The sequence below is a fragment of the Rhincodon typus genome, chromosome 3 (assembly GCF_021869965.1).
Source record: "Rhincodon typus isolate 14 chromosome 3, sRhiTyp1.1, whole genome shotgun sequence".
NCBI classification, from domain to species: domain Eukaryota; kingdom Metazoa; phylum Chordata; class Chondrichthyes; order Orectolobiformes; family Rhincodontidae; genus Rhincodon; species Rhincodon typus.
The window spans coordinates 54,041,178-54,067,894 of NC_063334.1; the positions used below are offsets into that span (position 1 = coordinate 54,041,178).

At 40.0% G+C, this 26,717-nt stretch overlaps 1 protein-coding gene across 1 annotated transcript in view; it reads left to right on the forward strand.

The window, feature by feature from the left end:
* Positions 1–23,783, forward strand: part of LOC109920470 (N-alpha-acetyltransferase 35, NatC auxiliary subunit) — a 48,887-nt gene extending 25,104 nt beyond the window's left edge. The window contains exons 10-16 of the mRNA XM_048593435.1: positions 1,563–1,646; positions 6,202–6,316; positions 10,276–10,454; positions 12,087–12,146; positions 12,475–12,581; positions 14,892–14,958; positions 23,580–23,783. Of these exons, the coding sequence (XP_048449392.1) occupies positions 1,563–1,646; positions 6,202–6,316; positions 10,276–10,454; positions 12,087–12,146; positions 12,475–12,581; positions 14,892–14,958; positions 23,580–23,768 (801 nt within the window). The 3' untranslated portion in view covers positions 23,769–23,783. The remainder of the gene's footprint in view (positions 1–1,562; positions 1,647–6,201; positions 6,317–10,275; positions 10,455–12,086; positions 12,147–12,474; positions 12,582–14,891; positions 14,959–23,579) is intronic.
* Positions 23,784–26,717: the final 2,934 nt, after the last annotated feature.

Sequence of the window (26,717 nt, forward strand, 5' to 3'; positions counted from 1 at the left end):
ATCTCTCTTCCTTTTGTTGACAGGTTTAAAATTGTTTACTCTCCTTTGCAACTGCCCCCTATCTCCCACCCACCTTGTATTTGTCATCTATCCCTTGTTTACTTCTTCCACTTCTCCCACTCACAGCCACCTTCTTGCCATTCCTCCCTTGAAGCCTCAGGGCCTCTGTCTCCCAGCTACTACCTTGGATCTAATAAAAGTTTGCCCTAGCAAAAGGCTCCTCAGACATCATCATAGAATCATCATAGAATCCCTACAGTGTAGAAACAGGGCCTTCGGCCCAACAAGTCCACACCAACTCTCAGAGCATCCCACCCAGACCTATCCCCCTATAATCCACCTAATCTACGCATCCCTGAACACTACGGGCAATTTAGCATGGCCAATTCACCTAGCCTGCACATCTTTGGACTGCGGGAGGAAACCGGAGCACCCGGAGAAAACCCACGCAGATACTGGGAGAACGTGCAGGCTCCACACAGACAGTCGCCCAAGGGTGGAAACGAACCCGGGTTCCTGGCGCTGTGAGGCAGCAGTGCTAACCACTGAGCCAACGTGCCACCCCCAGTCCAGCAGAAAGACCCCAACAAAAGCCTGCTCCATCACACTCACTTAAGCAAAAGGCTCCTCCAGTATTCTGTTAAATTTCTTTATTGTTTAATCAACTGGTCACTGCTCCTCCAGTGGCAGGTTGTTTCTTTACCATATTTATCACTGATAGGTTCAGTGAACCTATGAGCTCAAAATGCAAGCCATAACCAGCCTGTCATTGGAGGTGCATTTCCTTACCAATTTGATCAGTTGTGTTCTGAGATTGTCCCGTGATTGAATTTTCCAACTCATTTTGTGGTCTTTCAGGGATGAATTTGTCCACAGCCCATGTTTTGCACACTTTTGTTAGATCTTCATACCTTTCAAAAACATTTGAGTAGAACTTAAAGGACAAACTGGAGAAAATCCAGTAATATAAACTTGCACAAGAGTGCGCCTAAGGGCGGTACAGTGGCTCAGTGTTTGGTACTTCTGCCTCACAGTGGTAGGGTCCCAGGTTCACTTCCAGCTTGGGTGTCTGTGTAGTTGCATATTTCCCTTTGTTTGTGTGGGTTTCCTCTAGGTATTGCAGTTTCCTCCCACAGTCTAAAGATGTGCAAGTGGGTTGGCCATGCTAAATTGCCCATAATGTCCAGGGATGTGGAGGCAAGATGAATTAGCTGTAGTAAATGTGAGGTGGTGGAGATGGGTGAGAGTGGGTCTGGATGGGATGCTCTTCGGATGGTCAGCGCAGACTTGATGGGCTGAATGGCCTCTTTCAGCACTGTAGATTTTGTATGAATCACTTTGATTCTAATCAGTTACCCAGATTTTGTAATTTCTAACACAAATAGCTTTGAAAGAATGGTTATACTTGAAAATCTTATTGGGAATAAAATTTGTTTAATTCCTTTACATGAAGAGAGAGGAGGGGTGGAATTGAATCCTGTTTCGGCCTCTGTTAAAATTGTGATTTAAATATTTCCATTTTGATACTTGAAATTCTAATATGACTACTTCTAATGTTTCAGCATCAACAATGTACAGCAGTTTTCAGTAGGATAAAATTTACTCGGTTATTATTGACAGCCCTGATTGCTTTTACGAAGAAAGAGGTGAGACATATTATTTGTGGGGGCTTTTCAACATAATCAAAATGAACAAAATACTTGTTTCTAGAATAATTTTCATAAATTGAATCTGCTTAAGAGCAAAGGATCTACTGAAGTCAATACACAAGTTTTCATCACTTTACAGGATTTCTTATCTATTGGCATGTTGATAGAGGCCTTTTTCAAACGTGTGCTGGTGCTTGATTGAAAACACAGAACCTTAGAAGTGATTTATTTTCTATTATTGAAAATGCAAGCAAGGGCTAATCCAAAGGCTGAAATGGCTCATGAAGCATGTGTCAGAACCATAATGGCTGTGAATATGTTAGGTTTTATGTACACTCTTTTTCAATACTGATCTCAGCAACTTTAGTTTTGAAGATGGTACGGTTGACATATGCACCAGTTCCTTTCTTGAATATCATCTATAGGAAACCTGCTGGAAATGCCCACAGTGGATGTTCTCCATTAGTCATGTAGTGCCTAATACCTGTTCTCGAGGTAAATGAGAAAAAATGGAGAAGGATAAATCAGAGGCCATGGATTAAAGCAGGGATAAGAAAATTTCATTGTTTGGCTGATTTCCAACTTCTACATCTCGGAAATCTGACATCTTAAAAGATCTATTCCAACCTTCTAACCAGGCTGGAGATCAAGTTTTTCATCACTCTAATGGTTGTCTGGGCTCTCAACCATGCGTTATTATGTATTCTTGGTTGAAATCCCAGATAACCATTAGTCTCTTGAAACACATCTTTGCGTTGCAAATGGCATGAACTATGAGCCCTTCTAAGCCAACAGGGCACCTGGACCTTGGCGAATGGTGGGACCAATAGTTCATCTGCAGACTAATTAAATTTGAGGATCGAGGAAAGAAACTTAAGAAACGGGGAAGGGAATAATGTGGATTCCAGTTAGATCAGCTGCAGAAAGAAATTGAAGGAAATAAAAGGAAATGGCAGGAGAAATAAAAAAATTACACTTGACATATTAAAAATCTCCAGCATCCCAACTGAAGCAATGAAATTTAAAATTCTCATTTTCAACCAACAAGAAATTGTTTGGCAATGATTAAAAGGATATTGATGGCTGAAGCCATGGAGTGCAAGTCTGAGAGTGTTTTTGGCTGCCCTACACATTTTGTTGTTCCTGGTTTTCTATGGCGCCTCTCAACCTGTCCATAGAGACAGCAAGGCGAATGCTGTCAGAGGCCAGCATAGTACAAGACCGTGTTAGTGGACTGCTCCAACCTTCAATCCAGTTTACCAAGTGTTTATGACAGCCCTGTTCCTGTAACTACATGTGCATACGTATGAAGTAATTTATGGCTGACACCGTGGGGTCCCCTCCTGCCTGAAGTAGAGTAGATGTCTGGTCTCTGGCTGTCGTCTGAGTGCCAGAGACCTTGGGCGTTCCTTTCTTGACTAGATGCAGAGATATGCCTGCTAGAAAGCGTTCCCAAATCTAACGTAGATAGAGAACTAGCGAGGTAAAAGTCTCTGAACTAGTGAAGTGTGTAGGAGAAAGGCTTATTGGTGCATTCCCTAAGGGCTGTGTGGCTTCTTCCTCAGATGTGGCAGAGGAACTGATTGCCCAAGTGGCTGACACGTTTGGAGTGATTTCTGTGTAAATGTTCCAAGTGCCTGCTAGGAATAGATAGCCATTAGTTGTGCAATTGGGGTTGAAGCTGACTGGTTTGTCTTGACCTGGAAGTCTCAGTCTCAGTCTGTCCACATGAGCAGTCCCTGTCCTCCCCAGCTATCTCAAGGGTCTCCTTACAGATATATCAACCACATTGCTGACTGTTGTTACACACTACTCAATAATGAGATGTTTTCTCTTGCTGTGAGACCAAGAGAGGGATTGAGTTTGATGAAAGTGAATGGAAGAACTGCTCATGGTTTTGCAGGAGCAGCAGATATGGTGAGGTGTCCCAAATGAGTGAGTGGAAGGTGCAGAGGGCAGGAAGGTTTAATAGTTTAGGATCACGAGATGGATGAGAGTTATTGAGTGCAGCATGCTATGGTGAAAGTTGTGGTCAAATTAACCTTAGTGATGCTGCTGTATAGTGGCAGAATTAGTGTGTGAGGAATGGGGAGAAAACAGTGGTACTTCCCGTTGAGGATTACAGAAGATCGTTGACCACCTTCCAGGACTACTTGGCATTTCACTTGGTGCGTGAAATGGCACCCACGCTGCTATCTGGGCTGTGAATGGTACTGGGGCCTCCGTTGACAGTCCACAAGAAGGAGGATATCCCTTGTCTCTTAACACCCCATCCACCAGCACCTCCAGGTTACTTTCTCCAAAGCAGGATGCTGACTGCCCTTTCTGTGACATCTTGTCACCAATAATGGTGGAGCAGCAGACTAAGAAGGACAGTTCCCAGCATGCATCATTTAAAGTATTGAACAGCTGTTTTTCTTTTTAAATGGCGTCCATGGCGCAAGTGCCTGGCAATGGTGAACATTTCAGTCTTTGCATTGAATGAGAAGAGTGCCTTAGAGCCTGTTGCATAATTAGTGAGGTGAGCAGTGCAAGATCACATGAGGAGAGTCACCACAGGTCATGGTGGGGAACCCCTCAGAAGCTTGCTGGAAATAATATTTTGCTAAAGAATGGAAAAATTCCGCTCAGTATATATGAACATAAATATTTTTATAATGGATTTTCACACAAAGAAAATAGTCTTCAATACAATTGAAATAGAATCTGGTGGCCTACAAATTAAATTCGATGTTTATATAATACAAGTATTCCCTAATGGGCATTTATGTTTAAATGTGTCTGATGGAATGAGAATGTTTCCCTTTGTGTCTAGTCATTTAAATTAGAGGCTAATAGGCATGCATAAAATGAAAGTATGTTTCACAAATGCTACATGAAATTCATTGAAGAACATTTTATTCAGCATGGAATTCATTCTAGTATGCATGCTTACTATAATTTTATTTTTGTAAGTGTATAGATACTGCTGTAATATAGGGACTGCAGAAATTAATTTGCATTCAGCAAATTCCCTCAAACAGCAGTTTGGTAATTATTTGTTCTTTTGCGATGTTGTTTGAAGGACACATATTGTTCAGGACACTGGATAACTCCCCTGCTGCTCTTCAAAATAGTGCAATTGGATCTTCTACATCTGCCAAGTAGACTGAATAGGTCCTTCGCTTTCATCATATCTGAAAAGCAGCAGCTCTTGGTAGGGATTGAACACTCACTCAGTACTGCACTGGGATGTCGGTGTTCAATCCCTACAGTAGGGCTTGAATTCAAATGTATGATTCAGAGAGAAAAGACTTACAAGGATGTTGCCAGGGTTTGAGCTAAAGGGATAAGTTGAATAGGCTGGGACTACTTGCCCTGCAGTGTCGGAGGCTGGTGGGTGACCTTGGGAGTTTATAAAATCTTGAGGGGTGTGGATAGGGTGAAGAGCCAAGATCTTTTCCCCAGGTTAGGCGAGTCCAAAACTAGAGAGCATGGGTTCAAGGTGAGAGGTGAAGGATTTAAAAGGGACGTAAGGGGCAACCTTTTCATGCAGAGTGTGGTGAATGTATGGAATGAGCTGCAGGAGAAAGTGGTAGAATCTGGTGCAATTACAACATTTAAAAGTCATCTGGTTCAGTATATGAATAGGAAGTGTTTACAGGGATATGAACCAAATGTTGGGAAATAGGACTATATTAATTTAGGCTATCTGGTCAGCATGAACGAGTTGGTCAGAGGGGTCTGTTTCCATGCTGTACATTTCTATCACTCATTGACTGTACCAGTCTTATCTCTGAGTGAGTGTATCTGTAGAGAAACTTTCTCCACAAGTCTTGCAAGTTCTTAAAAGTAATAGGAGAGACTTGAATGTTGCTTGTGTGAAGCAAACAGATGAGTGGTGTAAATCAGTCATATTCTAGAAATTCACATTCTTGGCATGTCTCTTCCCATGAATATGCTGGCTGATTTGGACACTAATAAGAGTGTGTATCAAATTTCAGTCCATTGATATAATACAGCCCCTGCCACTTAGCGGGCACATTTGTATGCACGTGATTTAGCTTTTGTACACAATGGCCTAAGTAACATTGTAGCATCAATAAGAAGGAGGTTTCCCTGCATTATAAATTGGATGGGTAAATGTTGATAAGGTGTCTCATGATATTGCATAATTGTTTTCTTTATTGTAGAGCTCTTGTTCTCCCTGATATTCTCCATGCAGCCTTTTGACTGCAATGCACTGCTCTCAGGACTATAAAATAGACTTCAAAAAGCACTTCCTCATAGTTACTCTGATCCACAGCACTGTTAATATTGTTTATTTCTGTAGGTGAGAACAAGGAGAGGTGAGATGCTGTATACAATGATTCTCCGAAAATGTGCCCATCTTCCCCCCGGCACCGACTTAAATTGCTGTTGTACAATTTCATAGACAGAAATATAGTGGAAGGCTGACAACTTTGTTTTGATGCACTGTGTGAAATAAGTTTTGTGTAGATCACTGACATTATAATGATGAAGAAAGTTTGAAACTAAAACTAAAGTCTAATGCAGTACCTTGATTTTCTAGATGAGTGCAATAAGTGAAGCCCAGAAGCTTATGACTCAAGCTTCTGATCTTCTACCTGCTGTACAAAACTCCATCCACCATGGCATTCAGGCCCAAAATGATACTACAAAAGGAGGTACAAAATAATGTTTTCTACATTGTAGCTATTTCACACGTTCCTTGAAACAGTACTGCGTTAAACCAGAAGCTGGGATTTAATGCAGAGTCAGTGGTCCTGCCCATTGGCTGGAATACCAGGTACAAATGCATTACCGTTGGCCCTAAAGCTTTGACTGAACTTTACATAAATTTGATAATTATCTGCTTGAGGTTATGATTTCCAGCTCTCTGAAACATCATATCCTGCCTCCACGAACTGCCATCCAGTCAGAAACCTGGCAATTCTTCAATCCCAGCAATGCCACAGGGAACAGTGGTCACAGCTAGGAATGCAGTTGACCTCTGACCAAAGTGTCACTGGATCCTTGGAGTTTGAGGCTTGTGTGGTAGGACAGGTGCAGTGGAAAAAACTGGAGGAGTTATGGGTTTATATTTTTCATTTCTTTTTTTTTTTCAGTTTTAAAAGCCTAGAATTTTGGAAAGGGCTGTTCTGATGCTTCTGTCTTGGTAGTGCATAATTTTGAAATTAGAATTTCATTATCTACTGGTGTCAGCAAACTCTATCACGAGAATTTAGGATCTAAACATTGCACGTGGCCCTTGAGCTCAAGATATTTGGTTGTGCAACACACTAATACCAAGCTTGGACTTTCCTAGCTTGGTGTATGAGGGTTATACCCAAGACCATAAGAAATAGGAATGGGAGGAGGCCTTTTGGCCCCTCAAGCTTGCTGTGTATCATGGCTGGCACGATACTCCTCACACCCACTTCTTTGCCCTTTCCCCATTACCCTTGATTCCCCAACTGATCAAGAATCTACCTATCTCAGCCTTAAATATATACAAGGACTCTGCTCCACATCTCTTTGGCAAGGAATTACAAATATTCTCAACTCAGATGAGGAGGAATATCTTCTCTCACTGTTTTGAATAGGCACCCCTTAATTCTGAGACCAAGCTGACTGGTTCTAGGCTCTCCCATGAAGGGAAGCATCCTCTCAGCATTTACCCTGTCAAGTCCCTTAAGAATTCTGTATATTTCAATGAGATCACCTCTCATTCTCCAAAATTCTAATGAGTAGAGTACCAACCTGCTTAGCATTTGCTCATAAGACAATCCCTCCATACCATGGATCATCCTAGTTAACCTTTTGTGAACTGCCTCCAATAAAATAATATCTTTCATTAAGTAAGGGAACTTACAGAACTCTAGAAGTTGTCTCACTAGCACCCACAGTAAGACTTCCCTACTCTTATACTCCAACATCCTTGAAATAAGGGCCAACGTTCCATTAGCCTTCTTGATTATCTACTGCATCAGTGTGCTAGCTTTGTGTTTCATGCACAAGTACCCCAAGTCCTTCTGTTTTTCAGGTTTCTGCCGTTTTTCTGCATTCTGTTCTTTTGTTTTCCCTTCTAGAATGAACAACTTTACATTTTCCCACCTTAAACTCCATTTGCCATCTTTTTGCCTACTTACTTAACCTATCAAAATTTCTTTTTAAACCATTTGTATCATCTTATTACCTACCTTTCCACCTATTTTTGTGTCACCTGCAGATTTGGCTACAGTATGTTCACCTCCTTCAAAGTCATTAATATATGTTGTAAACAGTTGCAGTCCCAGCACTGATCCCTATGGAACCGCACTGGTCTCGGGCAAAAGCACCCCTTATCCCCACTTGCTGTTTCTTGCCAATTAGCCAGTTCTGTATCCAGGCCAGTGTACTACCTCCAACACCATAGGATGTTATGACACAAACTTTTGTGAGGTACCTTGCCAAACGCCTTCTGGAAGTCCAAATACAACACATCTTCTGCACCCCCCACCCCAATCCAGTCTGATTGAAACTTCCTTGGAAAGCTAATAAATTAGTCTCTCACAATTTCCCTTTCGTGAAGCTGTGCTGACTCTGCTTGATTAAATTTGGATTTTCCACATGTTGTCCTATTAATTTCTTAACAATTGATTCCAATGCTTTTACAGCTATAGAGATGTTAGGCTCATCAGCCTGTAATTACCTGCATTTGCTTCCCTCCCTTTTTGAATGTGGACATCACACTGGCAGTATTGGATTCCTGTGGTAATTCTCCACAATCAAAGGAGTTTTGGAAAAATACAACCAATGCACCCACTATCTCTATAGCTACCTCTTTAGTATTCAAGCCATCAGGGCAGAGGGACTTATCTTCCTTTAGTCCCAATAGTTTTTCTAATAATATATCTTTAGTGATCATGATGGTACTTCATTCCTCACACCATATTCTTTAGTATTAATGGGATGTTCAAAGTATCTCCCACTGTAAAGACTGCTGCAAATTATCTGTTTAACTCCTCTGCCATTTCCTTGTTCCCCATAACCATTGATCCAGATTAATTTTCTAAGGGGCCTATGTTCACAATGACCTCTCTCTTCCCTTTTATGTATTTAAAGAAGCTCTTCTGGTTTTATAATTTCTCACTTATTTGCCCTTGTAGCTTATTTTCTCTGTATATAATATTATCCTCGTTTCATTTCTTATTAACGGTGCTACCCAACCAACTTTTCCATGCCCTCCTGTCTTTCTGAAAGGTCAAATATCCATATGTTATGTTTCCAGTTTTAATCATCTTGTAACCATGTTCCGTAATGGCAATGAGATCATATTTATTTACCTCGATTTGCACTGTCAGTTTGTCAACCTTATTCCAAATGCTTCATACATTAAGATGCAAAGATAGGTTTAAATTTGTTTTCTAATCAAATTTCTATACACATTTATGGTTCCTTGGTGCAACAAGGTATTTACACATTCTGTCCTTTTTAAATTTCTGGTAACAATCAGCCCCATCACTAACGTGCAACTCGACCTTCTCCTTTACCTTTGATTTTCTAATTTTCCATGCAACTGAACCCAAAACCCAACTATTTCATTTAAACCCTTAGCTACAGTCATGCTATGCCAGATCTCTGGTCCTAGTATGATAAATGTTGAGCTTGTCCCATCAAAGCAGCTCCCTCCTTCCTGAGTGACTGGTGCCAATGTCCCCTGAACTTGAACCTGATTTCTCCCACATCAACCTTTGAGTCACAAGTTTACATCTTTAACCTTGTTGACCCCATGCCAGGTAGTAATCTGGAGCTTCTTATCTTTTTTTGTTCTGCTCTTTAATTTAGCCTCTAGTTTCTCATATTCCCTCGGCAGAACATTTTTTCCTCATTCCACCTATGTCAATGGTACCTACATAGACCACAACAGCTGGATCTTTCACCTTCTCTCCCCTACTCTAAGTTCCTCTGCAGCCCAGATGAGAGATCCTGAAACCGTACACCAGGCAGGCAACATAGCCTTTGGGATTCCCAATACTGGCCACAGAGAGCAGTGTCAATTGTCCTGACTATACTGTCCCCGATTACAACCACATTTCTCTTTTCTCCCCATTCTCGAGTGATCCCTGGACCATGGTGCTACGATCAGTTTGCTCATCTTCCTTACAGCCCGTACTTCGTTCATACAGAAAGCAAGAATCTCAAACTTGTTAGACAAGCTCAAGAACTGAGGGTCCTTCTACATGCCTCGCTCATAGTCATACCCTCCTATCTCTGACGACTGACCACATTCAAGGTAGTCGATCTAAGGACTTTAACTGCCTTCTGAAACAATGTAACTCTTCCCCTTCCTGAAGTGTCATAGTGTTTGAAGTGCAGACTCCAACTCCGAGATGGAGTTTCTCAACCAACTAACACTTGGTACAGATGTGGTCACTATGAACCATAGTAGAGTTCACCAGCTCCCACAACATGCAGGTACAACACATCACCTGGCCCTGCATCTCTATTTTATTTACTTGGCTCTTAATTTGGTTTGTTAAAATTTTCTATCTGAAGTGGATACACTGATGATATAATTTTTTTAGTGTTTTTAAAACTGTAGTTGTATGTTTTTAAACAAATAAATACAGAAGCAAAAACAATGACTTTGTATTTTTGATAGATCATCCTATAATGATGGGATTTGAACCACTGGTCAATCAGAGATTGTTACCTCCAACGTTCCCTCGCTATGCAAAAATTATAAAACGAGAGGATATGGTCAACTATTTTGCTAAACTTATAGAGCGAATAAAAATGGTTTGTGAGGTTGTCAACTTGACAAACCTGCACAATATTTTGGTAAGTTCAATATTTATGTATAATTTCCTAAAACCTCTTAACTGTTCAGATGATTCTCGGGGATAAACTGACTTTGAAATATAAAACATCCTTTGAAACAGGAGTTGTATTTATGCCACCAACTTGTAACAGCGCAGTAAAGCAGTTTTTTGCTATGCAATGCCAATGTTGTTGGGGAAGCAAAGACGGATGCAAGCAAACTCGAAATGAACTGCGGTGTGATTGCCAAAACACAACACCTGCAATTTCGTACCCGTGGTAAAATAGTTTCTCACTTTTGAACCAAGAAACAAAAAAAAGTCAAGTAATTTATACAAAGTCACTTTCCTGGACTCAATGAAAAGCAAACTGCGGGAAATTGTTCATACTTTTTCAGCTATGCAGGTTAAAACTATTTATTTTGAGATCCTTGTTTCTTTTTTGTTTTCTTTCATCACTCCCAGCTGCTTGTAAATCTTCTATAAAGCAGTTTTATAGTATAAATCTAATCCTGCTTTTTCTTTAGATAACAAAGTATAGAGCTGGATGAACACAGCAGGTCAAGCAGCATCGGAGGAGCAGGAAAGCTGACGTTTCGGGTGTTTCTGAAGAAAGGTCCAGACCCAAAACGTCAGCTTTGCTGCTTCTCTGATGCTGCTTGGCCTGCTGTGTTCATCCAGCCCTACACCTTGTTATCTCAGATTCTCCAGCATTGGCAGTTCCTACTATCCCTGCTTTTTCTTTGATTTTTTTTCAATTTGCCTGAGACTTTTTTGAAAGTGCCACTCTTTCTCTTTTAGTTGGCAGAGTAGCCTACAGGCTTCATCACAGCTGCCATCAGTGCTGTTTTTGTGATTATCTGTCAAAAGATTAACTTTTTAGTTATCGTTCTTGATGTGTGAATAGCACTAGTGAGGCCCACACTTGCATGTTATTCCTAATTACTGCAAGAGGCCTTCTCTTTGAAGAGCCATGGTCATAATAGTTATTGTCCTCACATTGTGGCGTTAGATAGGAAAATCTAGGATAGTGACCCAGTGATGACAATTCTGTCATGTGGGCACCTGCAGCAACATAGAGAGCTATCAAAGCTGATTTTTGATCTTTGGAGCCAAGGCATAACCACAGTAACTAGACTGACCCTCTTTCTGTAATCATTGAATATTGGCTTGTACATTTGTTTGGATAGCAACACAATTGTTAAATGGAACAAAAAGTAAAAAACTGAAAATGCTGGAAGTATCAATTAAAATGGAAAACTGTAGAAACAAACAACAAGTACACAATAATATTTCAAGCATGGACTCTTGGTGAAGTGTCCTTACCGAAAATATGAATTTAGCTTTCATCTTCATAAGCGTTAAATAACTTGCAAATTGTTTTCAACTATTCTGTTAGATTGAACAGGTTTTATTTTAACCAATGAAAAAAATACAGTTGATCAAGTGGCTGAGTGGACATTTTTTCAGTTGAGGATTCTACAAAACATTTATGGCCATCTGCACAAAAAACATTTTATAGAGAAATGCTGTCATAAACAAAATCATTTTTAACAATATGCATGAGTGTTTAAAGATTGCTTTCATCTCAAAATATTTGAAATTTGTCTCTTCAGGTTATTTTTGGAGTGTTTTTAAACATTTTATTTTGTAGGACTTCTTCTGTGAATTTAGTGAACAGTCGCCTTGTGTGCTGTCTAGGTCTTTGTTACAGGTATGTAAGCTTTTACGTATTCTATACAATGTTCAAAAGATTGCACTTCCATTGTGTTTGCATATTTACTTATACTTGGATGTTATGTACTATCGATGGAGATTTCTGCTGAAAATCAAACAAACTTGCACAAATTTTAAAAGTTACCTCAATTTAAGTACTGTATTGAATAATTTATGCAGGACAGCTTTTTTTTAAAAATTAAGTTGATTTGTCTGATTCAAAGGTATCTGTTATGGTGCGTTTGTGACCTGAATATCCCACACATAATTTTGAAACAAAAATTATTACAGTTAGTTTACATTTATCTCAAATATTTTTGTTGCAGGCAACTTTCTTGGTTGATAACAAAAAGGTGTTTGGTATACATCTGATGCAAGATATGATCAAAGATGCTTTGAGATATTTTGTCAGTCCTCCTGTGCTTTCATCTAAGTGAGTAACTAAAATATTGTGATTTTTTTTAAGAGCAATATTTTTTGCATTTCCTGATCTGAACTTCATGTTAAATAAACAAATTGCTGCTTATCATGTTCAGTAGAGCCATTCCAATGCAATTCACAAATTGACTTAAAATGCTGGAAATAAACTTTAGTATAAGCTGGACATAACTACTCACTTGGTTCCATTCTTACTTGTGTAATTATAACAAAGGGTTTTGCTTGAATTGCTTCTCTTCGAGCTTCCACACATTACCTCTGGTGTCTCCCAAGGATTTATCCTTGTCCCCCCTCCCCTCCTTTCATCAATGTGCTGCTCCTTAGCAATGTTATCCAACAGCACAACGGTGTTTACGTATATACATTGATGACTTTCAATTCTGCCTCAGCACTACATCTCCAACTTCTCCAATGTTGCTAAATTATCAGACTGTATTTATTTGATGTCCAGTATTTGGATGGGCACAAACTCCTGCCGTTTAAATATCAGGAAGACTGAAATGTCGTTTTTGGTCCTGACTTCAAACTCCATTTGCCTAAACACTGATTCCATCCCTCTGTTTTGCAAGATTCGGAGACTAAACCAGTCTGTCTGCAATCTTAGTGTCATTTTTGACCCAAAGATGAGCTTCTGATCACATAGGTGCCAGTGCTAAGACTTCATTAAACTGTCTGAATTCACATCTGCCTCAGTTCAGTTGCTGCTGAAATTTTCATTCACCTTTTAATACTCCTATATTTGACTGTTCCAGTGATGATGGCCAGTTGCCCATATTGTCCCATCTGTAAATCTAAGGTCACCCAATAATCTAGTTGTATTTTGAGCTCATTGAATCCTTTTCCCCTGCCACCCTGTGCTCACTGATCTACACTGTTTATCAAGCAATGTTTTGATTTTAAAATTCTCGTTTCAAATCCTTATGTGACTTCACTCCTCCTTTCTTTGTATTCTCCTCCAGGCCCCAACCCCCCCATGTATCTGCACTCATTCCGCCTCTTGGACTTCCCTGATTATAATTACTCCATGTATTCAGTTCAGGTGTCCAGGACCAAGTTCTGAAGTTTCCTCCATACACTTCTCTGCATCTCTATCTTGCTTTCCCCATTTAAAGCATTCTTTGAAACCTACCTCAGCGACAATATTGCAGCTTATTGTCTTAAGCTGACGCTACAGTTTCCATTCCCATGCTCCAGATGCCATCTCTGGCAACTATTTAAGGCTAAGTTCAGCTGCTCACAACCTTGGTCACATGTTTGAGCCCGAGATGCATTACTGACTACATACTAAAATTGCCTACTTTCACTTCTAACATTGGCTGTTTCCTCTCTTATCTTAGCTTATCTGTGGCTGAAATCCACATCCATACCTTTTGAGACTGCAAGGCCCAACAATTGGAACATATACTCCTGGCTGACCATGCACATTCTTCCCTCTGTAAACTTGAACATTCAACATTCTGCTTTTTTTTTAGTTACAAGAAACCTCGCTTTCTTACATTAGCTTCCAGTTAAGCAATGCCTCAATTATTTTTAAAGAAGTCACATCCTTGTTTTTAAAGCCCTCCATTATTCCACCCCCTCCTTATCACCAATGTCTGCCAGCCCCACGCCCTTCAATTTATCTGCATTAATCTGATCCTGACTAACCAGGGACTAAATTGGACATTGCTTTATAAATTAGTGCTGTTTGATGAGACAAATATTTGAATATACTTTATAGTATCATGTGTTGAGCTGAATGTTTTTAAACACAGTATCCCTGCACCAGGTTGAGGAAGAGAAACACCAGCTGCTACCCACTATTCCAGTAATGCTGGCCATATGCTACAAGTCTGGCTGTTATATAAGAGCAGGATCAATCTCTAATCATGATGCCACTACAGTACCAAGACTCAGCACCTAGACTTTGACATAATAAGTGTCTGCTTAGAAGATGCACTGTGCAACGAACCTCCAAGTAAAGTTAGTCTTCAAGAATGAACCAGAGAAAGAGGATTACAGTCTAAATTTTCTGTGAATATACTTCTCAACTGAAAAGTGATGTCCTTTTGATAGAGAAGTGCTAAAAACATTCTCAAGACACCAAAAAGCATCGTACTCAAAGTGTTGAGCTGGTCAGGCTGTTTAGTTTGAATAGAAATGAGAAAGCATCTAACTTAAATGAAAACAGAAAATCCTGTTAGTTTGTCAGTATCTGGAAAAAATTTAAGCCTAAACTGTGAGAAAAGTCCTTTCTGAATATTCTTGTCTTGTAAAAATAAATGAATATTGTAGTCCTAATTTTTCCATTTTTGTTTAATTTCAGATGTTGCCTTTACAATAATCACCAAGCTAAGGATTATATAGACTCATTTGTCACTCACTGTGTTCGGGTAAGTAAATTGCCTCATTTGGTGCATAATCTTTGAAATTTCTCAAAGGGTAGCAATTTTGTTATTTTAGAAAAAATGTTTCTAGGTTCTTATTCTTCATTAAATTCAACACAACTATTTTCTACTAGTGCTGTTTGCTATTTGCTTACACCTTATCCTTTCTTTCTTTATTGTTCGATCTAATCTTTCTCTCCTGGCAGATGATTCCATGGATATTGCTGGCCTTTGATCTCTCATGGAAACGACATTCTTATATGGACCTAGATAACACAGTGTGGAGCTGGAGGGACACAGCAGGCCGGGCAGCATCAGAGGAACAGGAAAGCTGACGTTTTGGGTTGGGACCCTTCTTCAGAAATGGGGGAGGGGGAAGTCTTCCAGTTGCGAACCACCAACTCCCCCCTCCCACTCCCTGGACAACATGTCCATCCTGGGCCTCCTCCAGTGTCACAACGACGTCACCTGGAAACTGGAGGAGCAGCACCTCATATTCTGCCTTGGGAGCCTACAACCCAATGGTCTCAATGTGGACTTAACTATTTTCAAAATCTCCCCACCCCGGCCTCATCCCATGACCAACCCTCCCTCTCATCCCTGCCTCCTTGACCTCTCCGTCTTCTCTCCACCTATCCACTCCTCCCACCTCACTGACCAATCCCCACCACTCCCTACCTGCACTTACCTATTACCATCCCACCTACCTTCCCCAGCTCCACCCCTCCTCTCTCTATTTATTTCAGAGCTCCCTTCCCCTTCCCCCATTTCTGAAGGGTCCAGACCCAAAACATCAGCTTTCCTGTTCCTCTGATGCTGCCTGGCCTGCTGTGTTCCTCCAGCTCCACACTGTGTTATCTCTGACTCCAGCATCGGCAGTTCTTACTATCTCTTACATGAACCTAGAGAGTTAAAATCAATGGAGCTGTTTGACTCTATGGATGTGGGATTGGGTGTGTCTGTATATGTCAGGATCACACGGAGGAGTGGGGAATCGCCTGATTTGATAATCTGGTCAATTTAACATTACTGGGGCCCTCTTGTGGTGCAGTTATAGAGGCCGTTCCCCTGGACCGAGAGACCTGGGTTCAAGTCCCACTTGTTCCAGAGATGTGTACTCAGAACAGGTTGTTTAGAATCATAGAGTTATTCAGCATGGAAACAGACCCTTCATTCCAACTCGTCCATGCTGACCAGATAGCTTAAGTGATCAGTACTATTTGCCAGCATTTGGCACATATCCCTATAAGTCCTTCTATTCATGTACCCATCCAGATGCCATTTTATTGTTGTAATTCCACCCGCCTCCTCCACTTGCTCTGGCAGTTCATTACATACATGCACCACCCTCTGCATGAAAAAGTTGCCTCTTAGGTCCCTTTTAAATCTTTCCTCCTTATCTTAAATTTATGCCCTCTAGTTTTGGACTCCCCTACCCTGGAAAAAAGACCTTGGCTATTCACCCTATGGCTGTGCACCTCATGATTTTATAAACCTCTGTAAGACCACCCCTCCATCTCTAATGCTCCAGGGAAAAGAGCTCCAGCCTATTCAGCCTCTCCCTGTAGCTCAAATCCTCCAATCCTGGTGACATCCTTGTAAATCTTTTCTGAACCCTTTCAAGTTTAACAACATCTTTCCAAAGCAGAGAGACCAGAATTGAAGGTGGTATTGTAGAAGTGGCCTAAGCAATGCCCTGCACAGCCGCAACATGACATCCGAACCACTATACTCAATGCACTGAGCAATGAAGGCAAGCGTGCCAAATGCCACCTTCAACATTCTGAAGACTTGCTACTTCACTTTCAAGAAACTGTGCACCTGCACCCCAGGTCCCTTTGTTTGGCAACAGTCCCCAGCGCTCTACCATAAGTCCTGCCCTGAATTTCCTTACCAAAATGCAACATCTCACATTTATCGAAATTAAACTCCATCTGCCACTCCTCGCCCATTGGCCCATCTGATCCAGGTCCCGTTGTGCTTTGAGATAACCTTCTTCACTGTCCACCACACCACCAATTTTAGTGTCATCTGCAAACTTGCTAACCATACCACCTATATTCACATCCAAATCATTTATATAAATGACAAAAAAACGCTGGACCCAGCATCAAACCTTGCAACACACCACTGATCACAGGCCTCCAGTCTGAAAAGCAACCCTCCACCACCACTCTGTCTCCGACCTTCAAGCTAACTTTGTATCCAATTGGCTTACTCTCCCTAGATTCCATGTGATCTCACTTTGCTATCCAGTCTACCATGCAGAACCTTGTCAAACACCTTGCTGAAGACCATATCTACCACGCTGCCTTCATCAATCTTCTTTGTTACTTCTTCAAAAATCAAGTTAATGAGACACGATTTCCTATGCACCAAGCAATGTTGACTGCCTAATCGGTGTTTGCCTTTCCAAATGCATGTAAATCCTGTCTCTCAGAATCCCCTCCAAAAATGTACCCACTATTGGGTCGGGATCACCAGTCTGCAGTTCCCTAACTTCTTGTTACCACCTTTATGAAATAATGGCACCATGTTAGCCAACGTCCAGTCTTCCAGCACCCCAGATGTGGCTATCAATTATACATGTATCTCATCAAGAGGCCCAGCAATTGCTTCCCTAGCTTCCCACAAAGTTCTGGGATACACATGGCCAGGTCTTGGGGATTTATCCACGGTTGAGTTTTAAGGCGTCCAGCACCACCTCTTCTGTTATATGGACACTTTTCAGGGTATCATTTTTTATTTCCCCAAGTTCTCTACTTCATGCCCTTCTCCACACTAAATACTGACACAAAATATTTGTTTAGTATCTCACCAATCTCCTGTAGTTCCACATATAGACTGCTTTGTTGATCTTTAAGGGGTCCTATACTTTCTCTAGTTACTCTTTTGTCCTTAATGTATTTGTAGAATCTCTTTGGATTCTCCTTAACCCTATTTGCCAAAGCTATCTCATGTCTCCTTTTGGCCCTCCTGAAATTCCTCTTGAGTATAATCCTACTGCCCTTATACTCCTATAGGGATTCATTCAATCCCAGCTGCCTATACCTGACATATGCTTCGTCTTTTTTTCTTGACGAGAGCCTCAATTTCTCTGTCATCCAGTATTCCTTATTTATTTCTGACTTATTGTTTAAACACTAAGTAATGCTACTTTTTCCTTTTATTCCTCTTTTTTTGTAGCTAAGATTTGTACCTAGGTACTTGCACCTCACGTGACACCATTAGAGGCAGTCACTGTACTTCTGTACTGGAGTACACGTGATAATAAAGGATATTCTATTATATTATTTGCCATGCCATGTCATGTTGTTCTATTCCCTACATCTACCAGCCTTGCCCTTCACTTAACAGGAACATACAGTCTCTGAACTCTCGTTATCGCATTTTTAAAGGCCTCCCACTTTCCAAACATCCCTTTACCTGCAAATAGCCTCTCCCAATCAACTTTTGAAAGTTCCTACCTAATCTTGTCAAAATTGGCCTTCCTCCAATTCAGGACTTTACCTTTTTGATCCGGTTTATCGTTTTCCATAACTATTTTAAAATTAATAGAACTAGGATCCCAAAGTGCTCCCCCACTGACACCTGAGTCACTTGCTGTGCCTTCCTTCTCAAGAGAAGGTCAGGTTTTGCTCCTTCCGTATAGGTACATCCACATACTGAATCAGAAAATTTTCTTGTATACACCTAACATTGCTCTCCATCCAAGCCCTTAACCCTATGACGGCCCCAATCTATGTTTGGAAAGTTAAAATCCCTTACCATTACCACCCTATTATTCTCACAGATAACTGAGATCTCCTTACAAATTTGCTTCTCAATTTCCCACTGACTGTTGGGGGATCGATAGTACAAATCCCAATAATGTGATCAGCTCTTTCCTGTTTCTCAGTTCCACTGACTATAATTTCACTGGATGTTCTCCCAGGATATCCCCCCTAAGTACAGCCGTAATATTATCTGTAACCAAAAACACTGTTTCTCCCTCCTGTATTGCTCCTCTTTCTATCCTTCCTGTAACATCTATACCCGGGAACGTTTAAGCTGCCAAATCTGCCCTTCCCTGAGCCACGTTTCTGTAATAACGATGATATCCCAGTTCCTTGTTCCTAACCATTCCCTGAGTTCATCTATCTTACCTGTCAGTCCTCTGGCATTGAAATAAATGCAGTTTAATTTTTCAGTCTTACCTCATTCACTGCCTTGCTCTTGCAAGCCTTGGCTATTTAACTTGCTCCTCTTCTCTACTGTACCAGCCTCAGAGTTCTCTTTTTCTCACTATGTCTTTGGGTATCCAGAGATGCTTGTAATTTCACAGTCAGTCACAGAATCATAGAATCCCAACAGTGTGGAGCGGGCTATTCAACCCATTGAGTTTCTCAACAGCATCCCACCCAGACCCAGCCCATGGCTAACCCACCCAGCCTTCACATTCCCGGATACAATGAGCAATTTAGCACAGCCAGTCCAGCTAACCCGTACATCTTTGAACTGTAGGAAGAAACCGGCACACCTGGACAAAACCCACACAGTCATGGAGAGATTGTACAAACTCTGCACAGAGTGTTGCCGGAGGGTGGAATCGAACCCAGATCCATGGCGTGGTGAGGCAGCAGTGCTTACCACTGAGCCACCACGCTGCCACAGTCATCTGTGAAAGTTCACTGCTTGTTTCTTTTGATGTATTCTTGTTGATCTCTAGAGCCGTTCTCCGATCTCTCCACATAGTGACTCTCCTGAGAAAAATAGATTTCTTAACAAAGAGCTTAACCTTTCTACTGAAACTTGGCTGCAATTATTGCATGAACTAGGCATCAAATTTGGGTCAATTCTGGACTGCGTACTCATTACTAGATGTTTTGTTCACTTACCATTAAACTCTTTCCGTTATCCCCCTGGAAACAGTGGATATTACTGTTTAATGTAGTCATTCTCAAACTGGGACTTTCTTACCCTTGGGGTCCACAGAACTTTTCCAGGAGTCTACTTTGTAAACTCAATCATTAGTAGCACATTTGCAAGCCTGTGGCTCTGACCGTTATTTTGGTAGTTTCCCATCAATTCATCAGGCAACTCCAGCTTTCACTATACTGGTGCAGGAGTTTTTCAAATTTGTCTGAATATGCAGTTGATTCACATACAGTCATCACATGTTGCCCAATTAATGAACCAATCAAAGTAGTATTTTCTGGTCACAAACAGCCAGTTTAAACATGGCCTCACCCTTTTCTAAGAGCATGATGTGCAGAAAGAGAAAACTAATAAAAGGATTTGACTGCAGCACATGATGGGAAATATAATTTGGACTAGACTGTAGTTATACTGCATGTTATGAATTTGAAGTGATGTCACTGCACTGAGAAGTAAAACCAGCTGTTGCCAGTCATCTGTAAAGGAGACCATTGGTGAGAACCTCATTGTATTTGGTGGTTTCATGAGTTATGATCATACATGTGTGAATTATTTCAAAAATGAAATATTTGTAACAAACTATTATGCGATTAGGGGGTCAGTCATTTCAAATTGACTAGATGGCTAGAGTTGAACAAATCACTAGAGTTGATCAAGAGAAAGAACAATAGTCATTAAAAACTCATATATAACATTAGTTCCAGAAAAGGCCTTGAAGTATCCGTTTTAACAGCATTTCGGATTTCTAAAAGAAAGAAAACTCGGTCATAGCATCATTCCCAACATCAAGGTGCCTGTTGGACCATCAAGTCCATGCCTGCTCTTCTCCCAACTGTACAGTCAGGCTCAGTCTCCTGTTTGATGCCCCATAGCCCTGCTGGTTAATTTTCTTCAAGTGCCCATCTAGTTTCTTTTTGTAATCATTGATTGTTTCCGATTCCACCACCCTCATAGGCACGGAGTTCCAGATCATTACCACTCATTACATTAAAAAAATTCTTCTTCACAACCCCTTGCAACTTTTGTCAGAAACCTTAAATCTTTGTCCTTTAGTCCTTGTGCTATCAGCCAATGGAAACAGTTATTCCTGTTCTGCTAGCCATTTATTTTGTGTCCTCTTCAGATTATCAGTCCTATATCAGCAAAGCGTGCTTTAGAAATGTACAAAGTGACAATGAATGAAGATACAGCTTGAAATTTGAAGGCCATATCTCTTTCTAATGTTACAGAAGAATCAAAGTGCTTGAGAAGAAATGAAATGAGAATTTGATAAGCTTTGTATATGTGAAGCATTTGCAGTTGTGCTTAAAGAAACAATGGATGTTGATAGTACAGCACAATTATTAGCATAATTGTGTGGTGAGGGGAAATTTTAGAACTTTTTTTTCAGGTATTAACAAACTAAGCATTGAGAAAGGAAGTATTCATACTACTGAATAATTTCATAGAATCAGAATTGCCAAGTGGGACAACTGTACTGCTGTTTTCTTAAACATTGCTCATGCTATGACGAGCAGTAGGATTGGTGTTGTTGCAAGAATAAATCCATTAGTAATGTTATATGTTATCACCAAACCTGCCTTCGAAAAGAATGGAACCTGAAAATCATGCTGTTAAATGTAGCTGTGACAACGGTAAATTTTGTGAAATCCAGACTTGTTAATTCACAACTGTCTGCAAAGCTGTGTTCAGAGATAAGTGCAGGTCATGAAAAATTAGTGGCCCTGATCTTCCAAGGATCAGCAATTATTGTCAGATTGCTACTGTGCTTGAACTTCCATTCAAGAGCTCTACCACAATATTTTAGAACCAGAGTGGAGGTGGGCAAGACAGCTCCTTTCTTCTCACAGTAATGACTGCCATATTGTAAGATTAAAGGTCCAGGTTGAATATGGGTGAGTGTATGAATGTGGGTGAAGAGGTGATTGGGAAGTGGGGATGGTCATATGAATAATTGAGATGTTCAGTTCTGGAGTTATTCAGGAGTTGGATCATTTTTACAAAGTTTTTTTTTTATCTTGTCAAACATTTTCAGGGTAATTATTTCAGTAATTCCCGCAGAACTATCTGTTGTCTGTGACTCTCGCTGTGAGTCAGAGACATTCACACAGGGTTCTAGGAAACAGGGAATTACCAGTTGGAAGTTGAAACTCCCTAGGCAATTCTGAGCTATTGTTTCATCCTGAAGTATGTTGGTCATCTCTGTCAACCTCGGAAAGAGTTTTTGAGCTTCATGGAGCTACTGGCTTTTCTTTGAGCACAATTCTTAAAAACTGCTTTTTATTTCTAATTTGAATTGGGGTGGCACAGTGGCTCAGTGGTTAGCACTGCTGCCTCACAGCACCAGGGACCCGGGTTCAATTCTACCCTCGGGCGACTGTCTGTGTGGAGTTTGCACATTCTCTCCGTGTCTGCGTGGGTTTCCTCCTGGTGCTCCGGTTTCCTCCCACAGTCCAAAGATGTGCAGGTTAGGTGGATTGGCCGTGCTAAATTGCCCGTAGTGTCCAGGGGTGTTTAGGTTAGGTGGGTTAGACATGGGGAAATGCAGGGGTAGGCAAATGAGTCTAGGTGGGATGCTCTTTGGAGGGGCGGTGTGGACTAGTTGGGCTGAATGGCCTGTTTCCACACTGCAGGGATTCTGTGATCTTCTATGATCTATGAACCCCTCTGACCAATTTATAGAAGTAAACTTACAATCTTGCTGATTTGCTGAATTTATCAGCAAAAGGGGAAATATGACAATAATCAAAGTATGTGACAAGATTGAAACGATTAGGAAGAAAATTGTGGTTCGGAAGCAGAGGTTATATAGAGCAGTGGAGTTTCAGATCCATTTCAATGACTGGATACAAACACAATGACAGTGCGAATGAAAGGATCATTGTACAGAATTGGCAGAGTGCTTCAGTGTTTATTTTGAAAATGAAAAAGAGCAACTAATTATGAATAGCTTCAGCATCCATTTACAATATTTATAACGTCTACTTGTTTCCAAATTGAAAATACAGAAGAATGGTTTATGGAGCTATCCTGCAACTATGTAATAAGATTTAAGTATCAAGAACAAATACCTTCACCTACATTTGGCCATTTGTTGCTGCAGTGTACTCAGAATTTATTTTAAAAGAAATAATTAAAACTTTCCTACCTTTGCAGCAAAATATATTTTTTGCTACAGCAGCAGTGAAGATAAAATACAGGCCATGTCTGGAAGTGCAAAAGGATGTTAAAATGACATTGTTAAACATTACGCCAAAAACGTTGGCCTCTTTAGTTAAACAGTCTGTATATACTTATCACAAAAGCTTTATTAAAACACTCTTTACATGCAGCACTTTCACATTACTGGTATTATGTATTATAATTTAGGGTAGGTAAGTAACTACCCAGAGTCCAGGAGAAATGTAGGCATCTCTGTCTATTTTAGAGAGAGAATTTGCTTACAGCTTATATTACCTTATATTTAAGAAGGGGTAGAATCTATGGATTGAACCCCTGCTATTTTGGTAAACCTGTACCACATGCTAATCATCTCGCCAACTGAGCTTAATCAGCGAATATAAAATGTTAATGAGTTATATATATCTCATTTGTTCAGGTATCAGAAGTTTAAGGATATTATTGTGTATGTGACACTGACAGTCATGGTGGAAGATTTGAAAGATTTAAACTTCTGAGTTCTTAATTAACCGTTGGTTTATTTCTTCTAGCCATTTTGTAGTTTGATCCAGATTCATGGACACAACAGAGCTCGCCAGAGAGATAAACTTGGCCACAGCCTAGAGGAGTTTGCCACTCTCCAGGATGAGGTATTTTCCGTGAACTATGAAACGAAAAGAGGGAGGAACTTGTTTTCTATGATACCTTTCACACCCTCAGGACATTCCAAGATGTCCTGATGAGGTCGTTTTTGAAGTGGAATATAGCAAAGCATGACAACCAATGATGTCCCAAAGACGACAATGAGAAAAATCTTATAATCTGTTTTGAAATGTTTATTGATAGATAAATATATGTCAAGATACCAGAAGAACTTCCTGCCTTCTTCAAAAAAAGTGCCGTACTCCCTTATGACTGCCTTATAGTGAAATGTGGAACCTTGGTTTAGTGTCCTACCCAAAGCAGAGACGAGGCATATTCACACGCTCTCAGCTGTAGTTAGTAACAGGATGGTACTTCTTCCAGGGTATATTTCTTCTCTAGGTTGGCAATCAATTATTTTGGGATGATCCCCAAGGGGAATTTTACTAAATTATCTCCAATGAAGAAGTTACTAACAAGATAGTTTTCTTTTTGTACCTTTTGACTTTTAAAATTAATCAGCCAACACAAATTAAACATGAATTAAAAGATAAAAAATACTTCAAATAAAAAAAGTAAATTCCACTTTAAATATATGAGCAAAGATACATTTTATGCAGTTGCATGCATTCATCATTCTTCACAAATGGGTGGCGCAGCATGGCTATACAGTACTACACATGCTGTTCTTTATTCATGCAGGTTGTTTGAGGAGTCCTATCCAACAATAGCTTTCACCTATGAGTCTGATCATCAGCAAGGCATGCTAGTACAATCCTCTTTTCCTCTGATATCAACAAATCTGATGGAGTAGCTTTCCAAAGTTCACTTCTGGGAAAATACTTGGCTCTTTAACATCTCCAACCTATTCATACGGCTTTCCAGGATTCAGACCAATTCAGTGTGTCTCTGGAATTCATATCTCATTTTCTATCAGACAGAAGAACTGAACTCTTATTGATAGAAAAATATTAGTTTCTTCTCTCAGAAATTTGATGTTTCACTCTTTCTCTGACTGCAGTCATGTCTCAATATGGGCTTCATCCTTCAAAAACTGTGCTATAGCGCTCCTTTGTGTCTGTATTTGTCCTTTACGTCCAGTCACATGACGCTCATTTATTAACTGTCTTCCATTTGATATTGCTTTCAGTCAAGGGTTGCCAGGTTATATGGGCTACTACTTCTACTTATTCAAGAAAATTACCATAAATCCTAGCATACAAAACCATCCCATTTTGTTTCAGTCCCAATAATCATGATTTTACACATACTCTGCATTGTAACATGTCCAACCAAATGTTAAACTCTCATTTAGTAGTCAGCCTCTGTTTTCTCCTCACAAATACATGTTTTATTAATTGGTACCTTACAATTAGGCATAAGGGATCAATCATGTAATATGGACTGTGTTGCAAATGTGCAAGGGAGTTTAAGACACACCAGTCTTTGAGTCAGAAGCAGATGATATTTCAAATGATGACCACCATTTCACTTTTATGCTTGACATATAAGTCAACCCACATTTTTGGAGGAATTTTTCAAGGCTTCAGAAGTCACTTGTATGCCAACATCTATGATCCCTTTAAAATCAATGCAAACTTTTAAAAGTCTTTTTCGTCATTCATAAAGCCAATTACAGATTCTGGATCGGGGTCATCACAATTTATATCCACCAGTCAACTAATGAATAAAACTTCTAAAAACTTAATTAATTTTCTTTTAATGAACATAAGCAGTGTTCCTGAACAACCAAAAAATCTCGTACAGGGTACACTGTCTATTAAATATATCAATAATTGTCACCAAACAGAAGACCACCACTCTGCCTGTCCTATCTGCACCGGTTATGTGACCATTTGGACTTGGTGTCAAACTTCCTGACCTTTCCTCATAACTCTGTACGTTGGACGATTTTTTAAAATAGAAGCAGTGTCCTTTTGAATGCTTTAATTGAATCTATCTCCACCACACCTTCAGGTAGTGTATCCCAAAGCTGAATGACTTGCTGTGTGAAAAATTGTTTTGTCACTCTGTATTTGCTTCTTTTGCAAAGTCCTGTAAAGCTGTGCCCTCTGATTCTCATTTGCAACTGAGAGCAGTTTTTCCCTATATACTCTGTCCAGACCTTCATGATCTAGAAAACTTCAGCCAAATCTTCCCCGAGCCTTCAGTTCCCCAAGGAACCTTGAATCATTTTGTTTCATAGAAATGCAAATCTTGTAACATAGAGGTACAGTACTTCAGCGAGCCTGCAATCCCAGTAGAAATCTGTACTTGAAAAGAAGAACAGGGCAGGGAGTTGGTTTTATGGTGTGTACCACTTCCTGCTGGAAGTACATAATCACTGAATTTACATTTACGTGACTAATGTAACATTATGCTACTGTTCTAGTACATTTTTGTCATATAAAGTCATCTCGAGTTGCACGTTAATTTTGATTTTAAATTCTTGTGATTATAATGTGATAAATGTTCAAAGGAGGGTCTTGAATCCAAGACAAGAAGCAACCTTTTTTAAAAAAAAAAGTTATTCTGACATTGAAAATGAACAATAGGAGCAAAGCTTGAAGAATTCAAAGAACAGTAAAAGATAGAAAATCTTCCAAGAATAGGGAAAGGATGTGTAGAAAAAGATTTACTTTGTCCAAGACTGGGATGGAAAATCAAAAGGATAAGTGGCAGATGTTTACAATATTATATTTGATAGTTATATTGTGTTGATGTAACATCCTGGCACTTAAGTAATGTGATGTCTGTCACAGAAAAAGCAGTTCCATAGAGATTCTTAATTTGTCTGAACTGACCAGCAAACACTAATAATATGGTAACTAGAGCCTGATTTCTGCATGGCACAGTCAACCAAACAAAAGATCATATTGTTTTCAATGCTATGTTTGCAATAACAAGTTTCTCACAGAGGAAAACTGAAAATATAGGAAGTTGAAAGGGAAAAGCAATGACTAGAGAGGGGAGAAAAGCTTTAAACAGTTTTTTTTTCAAATAGAGATAGTAGGAACTGCAGATGCTGGAGAATCTGAGATAACAAG